The following is a 7,414-nucleotide window of genomic DNA, read 5'->3' on the forward strand; positions in this document are numbered from 1 at the left end:
TCATCCACCCCCGGGACCCTGCCACCGAGGAGCTTTTTGACCACCTCAGTGACCTCGTCCCCAGAGATTGTAGAGTCCAACCCAAAGTCCCCAGGCTCAGCTTCCTCAACAGAAGGCATGTTGGTGGGATTGAGGAGGTCTTCGAAGAATTCCGCCCACCGGCCCACAACGTCACGAGTTGAGGTCAGCAGCACACCATCCCCACTATAAACAGTGTTGGTGCTGCACTGCTTCCGCCTCCTGAGATGCCGGATGGTGGACCAGAATCGCCTCGAAGCCGTGCGGAAGTCTTTCTCCATGGCCAAGAATGAGAAAACCAAGAATAAGAACTGCCAATTGACACGGTCAAAAGCCTTTTCCGCATCCAAGCTCACCATTATTGCTATATGATTGTTTGTCTGTATATTCTGAATTATATGCAGTGAGTGTCTTATATTAACCTGAGTTTGTCGACCAGAGACAAACCCGGTTTGGCTCCCATCAATCAGATCTGAGACAAACGCGTTCAACCTATTGGACAAGATACAGTAGATGCATATAGCTTATAATCTTGGTTAAGAATTGATATAGGTCTGTATGAGCTGCATAATATTTTGTTTTTTCCTTCTTTTGGTAATACCGTTATAATCGATTCAGACCATGATGGAGGTGTTGTCATTTTCTCTAAAGTCTAATTTAAAGACTTTAATAATACAGGGGACAGTTCTTGTTCAAATATCTTATACCATTCACCTGGAAGACCATCTGTACCGGGTGTTTAATTATTTTTCAATTTTTTTATCGCCAGTTTCAGCTCTTTTCCAGTTATACTGTATGCTCAGTTAGGCTTTTATTCTGACATTCTCCAATTGTTGGCAAGTCTAATGAATTGAGAAATGTTTTAACATCTTCTATTCTGCTTTGTTCTTGTTGTGCATATAATGCTTTATAGTAGGTTTGAAAAGCTTTATCAATTCCTTCCAAACTGTTTTCTACTATTCCTGTCTGAGGATCAGTTATGGGACAAATTGACTGCATGATTTGTTTTTTATGAATTCTTCTTGCAAGTAGTTTTGTTGCTTTGGGCCCAACTTCATAAAATGATTGTTTTAGGAATTTATTTATTTTCTTCCTCTTTTTTATGTACTGTATATCCAAAATTTTCCTCCTTATCTCTTGGATTTGTGCTTTGGTATAATCGAGTCGATTTCTGATTTGCAAGTTCTCCAATTCTTTCAATTTAATCTCCAATTGGTTTAGTTCTCTTTCCTTCTCTTTCTTAATCACAGTACTTAGTGATATAAATTTTCCTTTTATAACCGCCTTCAATGTGTCCCATAAAATATTAGGATTGACTTCCCCGTTGCCATTTAGTTCTAGAAAGTTTTTTATTTCTGTCTTTATGTCTTTAATGACTTGTTTATTATTTAGCAAGCTTGTTTTTAGCCTCCAAATGTTTTTTTTTTTTTTTTTTTTGTTTTTTTGCTCTTGTATCCAAGTTTAATGTTAAATATACTGGCGAGTGGTCTGACAAGATTCTGGTACCGATTTCACAGCTTTTTAGTCTATGTCGATCATTCTTAAAAACCCAGAAAAGATCTATTCTTGAAAATACTGCGTGAGGGGGAGAGAAATAGGTAAAATCCTTTCCTGTTCGGTGCATTGCCTGCCAAGCGTCCAGTGAGCCAACATCGTCCATTCCCCTCTTTAGTAGTTTACTTTGTGGAGTATTTATTCTTTTGCTATTYGATGTATCATTTTTTTATTCAGAACAGTATTAAAGTCACCTGCACAAATTAAAATACCTTGTGACTGATGAAATAACTTTTAATACTTTTTTCAAAATTTCCCTCAATTTTCCCTTGAACCAGTATATACCTGCCTTCACTATCTCGTATTTGTTTTATAAGATCAAAATGCAAAGAGTTATGTATTAGCACCGCGACTCCTCTCTTATGAGCCGTCTTGAAAGAACTATAAAAAACGTTCCTGGGTCCAAATTTTTGTAGTTTCTCATGCTCTATTGGGGACAAATGAGTTTCTTGAAGAAGTAGGATCTGAATTTTCTCCTTTTTTATCTTAGACATTAAAGAAGAGCTTTCTTACATCCATTAGATTATAGTCCCTAAACTGGGCTCATCTCTCTCTTCTCTCCAGATGCTAGCACCAGCTCTTAGAAGACAGTAAATATTTTGGTTTTTGAGAATCAGACACCTGGAATTCCAATAGTAATGCACATAAATATGGGCATTTTGTTTCTCTAAATGAATGAATGAAACTTTATTTAGGAGGCAGACATCTGCACCAGTGCAAAAAGACCATGTTTGGTTGTCGTAGTTTTGAAGTCCACAGCTCCTTTTGCAAGAGCTTTGGATATTAGACAGATGCACAAAAAGCCCAATTTTGTTTGTAAGAGACTTGCATTCCTGTAGTGAATCTGGATTTAAGTCCCACCCCCAAATGCATCAGATAATAGTTTGTCATGAAGGTCAGATAGAAACCATGACTGTGACAAAACAGCGAATACTCTGTTCCCTCACATCCACATCTGTTTTGTCGTCATTCTCTGTAGAGTTTGTATCTGTGTGCTTTAATGATAAGAAATTAAATGACTGATTCTGTTTTACTTGTTTCTTCAAATGGCAATACAACTATAAAAAGTTGTAATTAATCCTTTTTATTCAGAACCCCTAAATTATAAGACTGTAATGGTCTGATTTATACACATTTATTTAACATGATATATCAGAGAGTTCTTCTGTCAGCTGCTGACTGCAGAAGGATCTGTCTAATTGGGTTTTAAGATCCTGAACTCAGACAGACTAAAGAAAATGTCTGAGCCAGTGTTTGCAATGAAAATCAGTTTTCACGTGAGGAATTTAATGTCCACTCAAACATTGTGAGATCTTTTCATATTTTCTTTTTACTGGGAATTTGTGAACTTTAAGCCTTTCATGGGTTTTCACGCTTTTGTTTTTCTCTCTTATCCCCAAGCTAAATAAGTAAGCAAATCCATATTTATTATAAAATAGAAACATAAATCAGGTTAAATTGAGACCATTAAGGTGTAGAAAGCAGATAACCCTGCATGCACTTTAATTTGCAAATGCACCAGCTCCACTTTAGTCTCATCATTTAGAAAAAAAAAGTTTTATTTCCTTGACACGGTGATAAGCTAGATATTTTAAACAAATATACTTCAGTCTACATCCTCATCTGCATTATGGCAGGTATAGCAGCTCAGTGTCTGGGCGTATGTCAGTGGCAGACACAAACTATTGGCAGTGCAGGGGTTTTGCATTGGATGTTGCTTGTACAAATACAAAGAAATCACAACCAAGTCTTTTTGTGTTTTTAGACAAACATATTAAATTGACAAATTGATTTGGAAGCAAATGCAAGAACTGTATATTTAAATAAATTTGGTCTTAAAATCAGGGATGTAAGACTGTAGATATACAGTATGTTCTGACCATGATGAGAACTCATACAAATGTAGTTAAGTTCAATTTTATTTGTTTAAATAGCATCTATTCACAACAACAGTAATCTCAAGACATTATACAAAGAAGTAACCAGTGCAAAACATTAATCCCATTAAAAACAATTCTTTTAATCTAATATTAATACAAGACTTTCAAAATCAGTATATAACATAATGTCAATTAGTAAATAGTTGTCTATCTAAAGGCCATCACAAAACTCTTCAGACAACTTATGCGGACTTTTCAAAACAATGGCGCACACACTGGTGTAAGTCGCATATGTTAGGTGTACGTTTGGAATAAGTCATCAACACACTGATATATGAAGGCATACATTCAATGTGTTGCTCATGGGTTTGACATAATTCACACATGTTACATGTAAGTTACTTACAAGTTGACACAAGTCAGAAACCAGATGGGAAATTATGTAGTGTACACAACGGCACAAGTTCTTTAAATGTTCTAGATGTTAAATGTGACATGTGGCCTCAAGGAAACCAGAACATTGTTGTTGTCCCCATACTGAGAAACACTGAGACGACAGTGGAACAGTGGAAAGAAACCTGGAAGAAACCTCCATCAGATTCAGGCTCACGATAAGCAGCCATCGGCCTTGACCAGCTGAAGTTTGAGAGAACAGGAAGGAAACACAAACGGTTGGATTGTTTCAGGTTTCACTTCTAAGGGAAGATAAACAGCAAACACAAATTTATAACAGCAATAAATACAAATACTGAGAATGCAGAGTAAAGACAGCAGAGTGAGAAAATGTAGTCAGTTTGTCCTCCAGCGTAACAATCCCTATAACTAAGGGATGGTTTAGGAAACCCAAGCCAACACCGTGCAGCTATAGGATTTAGGATAAAGAAGATTGATTATTATCATAAAGAAACTGGAATCTGTCAGATAAATATGATTTAAATCATTTTAGAGCCCTTCACAATATCAACTTCAAACCTCTGTAATAAAATATTGTGATCAATTGTATCAAATGCAGCACTGAGATCTAAAAGGACAAGAACGGACGCAAGTCCACTGTCTCAGGCCATGAGAATATCAGTAACTTTCACCAGTGCTGTTTCTGTGCTATGATGATCTCTAAACCCTGACTGAAACTCCTCATGTAGGTCATTTCTATCCAGATGTTTACACAATTGATTTGCAACCATTTTCTCAAGAATTTTTGAGGTGAACTGGAGATTGAATATAGGTTTATAATATATTTAATAAGTAAATTATTTCAACACTTTAAGTAAATAAGGCTTTTTTTTACAGCAACTTTAAAAGGTTGGCAGACACTMATTCACTAGAGATAGATTATTCAGATCCAAGTAGAGATGTTAATTAGGGGAAACGCCTCTGGGAACCATCTTTCTTTGCTTATTTTGTTTCAAACATGTACTCGAGCACATTAAAGCACCTGCAATAGGACAGCTGTAAGGATGGATATGAAGCGGTGACGAAGCAAAGAACAGTGAGTATGGAGCAGGTACTAAAAAAACCTGAGGCAGACAGCTTTTTTTCATACCCACAAAGCATACTCTAGGTAGAAAATGACCAAAGTACAGTGGCACAGTTCAACAAATTGAGGCCATTCTAACTCCTCTGTCCTGACAGAGATCAGCCAGGAGACGGCGGTGAACCCAGTGGATATTGTCAGCACTCTGCAGTCTCTACAAATGCTCAAATACTGGAAAGGAAAGCACTTGGTTCTAAAGAGACAGGTGAGAAACATGACCAGATTTTTTTTCTTCAAGCTTTTCCTTCCTTCTGCTTTGACCTCACTGGTAACTAAGGTTCTCTTTAATCCCAAAGGACCTCATCGATGACTGGAAGGCCAAGGAGACTAAGCGTGGTAACGGAAAGTCTATCGACCCCACAGCCTTAAAATGGACCCCACCTAAAGGGACATAGAGGAGCTTCCTTTACACCCCACTCCCCCCCACAAAAAAAAAACACATGCACAGACCCTCCCTCGTACGCTGGCATTGACCCTCAGTCTAAACCTTCCTAGCTGCAGCACTGTTATTAACAAAATTAATGAACAGATTTTTGTTTAGCTTGTTTGGTTTTTGGGTTCAAACAGTCGCTGAGTTCACTCAAGACCACTAAAACTAAAGCAGTTTCATCTCACTCATACATATGTTGCCTGACCTGGAGGTAATACTGTGTTTGAACTTTATTTAATATCAGGAGTGCATACCTAAAAGTGAATGGGTAATTTAATCATTTAAAGGTAGACAAATGCTGAGCATTTATATATAGATAATACAACCCAAACAAAAAATAAGTTTTGAAGAAAGTATTTAGTCTTTATTGTGCAACTTTTTGCTTCAAAAGACAATAACAAAATAATGTAAGTAAAACGCACTGTCTGTTTAGAATAAAAATGTAGTACTTATTTACTATTTTAGATTAACACATTTAGTTATTTTGACTTTACTGTTTAACACGTAGGGGTGTAAAATCAAATAATTTGTATCTGAAATAGTTTTTGTCCTTTCAGACCTGCAGACGTTCTAGCTTGTAATAATAGAGCTAGAATTCAAAGAAATGGTAACAGCACAATGTTGCTGCTCATAGTTTTCACATCATATATTACTAGAACGGTAATATAGGTACTATAAAAGTACAGTAATGGTGCGTTGTTCACTCACCTTTTCATAGACACATATTTAGCAAGGGGCGGCAGGCGCACCCGCTAATCCAATCTACAGCAGGCGTTTATCGAACCGAAGCTGCATTTTACTTTGTTGCCGAGACGATCGACACGGCACAGGTCTGCAATGATTGGCTCACACAAACATGTTGTGACAGACGCAAACCAGCTTCCTGTGATTAAACTGGACATTAAGAGTTTCTAAGAATAACAGGAGAAGTTGTTCTTTATCGTGCTTCACGTTTTATGTGATGTTTTTGTTGATGACCTTAAAACCTGGTGAAAAACAGTTTTATTTTAAAGCTTATGTCACATGAGTAACAAAGAGAGCTTTAAAAGATTTTCAACTCAAGAACTTCCCTGAGAGTTACAGGAAAGACTGATGGCTCAGTTCCCAAACGCATCTAGTGTGTTTTGTCAAGACTTTTTGAAGTAGGGTTTTGTGGAAAGGATAAAAACAGTTTTTATCTCGCCTGTTATAGATCGCTCTTCCAACAGAGTTTAGATCTGATTAGATTGAAGGAGCAAAGAGCTGACTCAAATGCAGCTAAGACCAAAGTGGATTGCTGCCATCTTAAAATGACTCCAATTTTCAAAAATTGCATAGCTCCTTAATGCTTACTTTTTAACTTATGACATTTTTTACATTGGAGCTGTATTTGGACAAGCTGTTGGCTTGTCAGTCCAGTCAGACGTAAACTCTTTTGTCCAAACTGAGTTTATTCAAAGATCTAACTATAACTTTACATGGACTGCTACTTCAAATAAGCCGAAATACCCCTAAAATCAAGTCTCAAAAACAGTATCTCTGCCTAAAGGAGTACAGTCATCAGTACATTTTTGCTTTTCCATCTGCACTGTGACCATTGCACATTGTTTTAAAGTGATCCCCAATTAGTTGTAAAATTAGATTTTATTTGATAAACTGTAAAATAAAGACTGTAAAAATACTGTAGGTTGTTCAGTTTTTATAATTTTTAAACTAAAAGTTTAAAAATATATTTTAACACGGACGGGGCCATTTTATTTACAGGCAAAGCGTTCTGGGTAAATTATGACGTGGATAGGTCCTCGGTGCGAGGCTGCTAGTGAGCTATATCCACCCTGAAGATAAGCTCTTTTAAATGAAACCAGAGAGCGTTGACAGAGAGGAGAAGGTAGAAATGACTCAGCCTGTAACTGAAAATATAGATGGAGGACAACAGAGCTGCTTCATGGAAGAAGCTTGTTAGCTTTAGCGTTAGCCCTGACGCTATCACCATATATATGTATTAGCTCAGCTCTGCAC

At 36.9% G+C, this 7,414-nt stretch overlaps 1 protein-coding gene across 1 annotated transcript in view; it reads left to right on the top strand.

Moving 5' to 3' along the window:
- The window catches only part of LOC106526792 (histone acetyltransferase KAT7), a 33,876-nt gene extending 26,803 nt beyond the window's left edge, over nucleotides 1–7,073 (top strand). Inside the window, exons 14-15 of the mRNA XM_014021475.1 lie at nucleotides 5,085–5,191; nucleotides 5,283–7,073. Of these exons, the coding sequence (XP_013876929.1) occupies nucleotides 5,085–5,191; nucleotides 5,283–5,381 (206 nt within the window). The 3' untranslated portion in view covers nucleotides 5,382–7,073. The remainder of the gene's footprint in view (nucleotides 1–5,084; nucleotides 5,192–5,282) is intronic.
- Nucleotides 7,074–7,414: the final 341 nt, after the last annotated feature.

This window comes from Austrofundulus limnaeus, unplaced genomic scaffold, assembly GCF_001266775.1.
Source record: "Austrofundulus limnaeus strain Quisiro unplaced genomic scaffold, Austrofundulus_limnaeus-1.0 Scaffold294, whole genome shotgun sequence".
Lineage (NCBI taxonomy): Eukaryota > Metazoa > Chordata > Actinopteri > Cyprinodontiformes > Rivulidae > Austrofundulus > Austrofundulus limnaeus.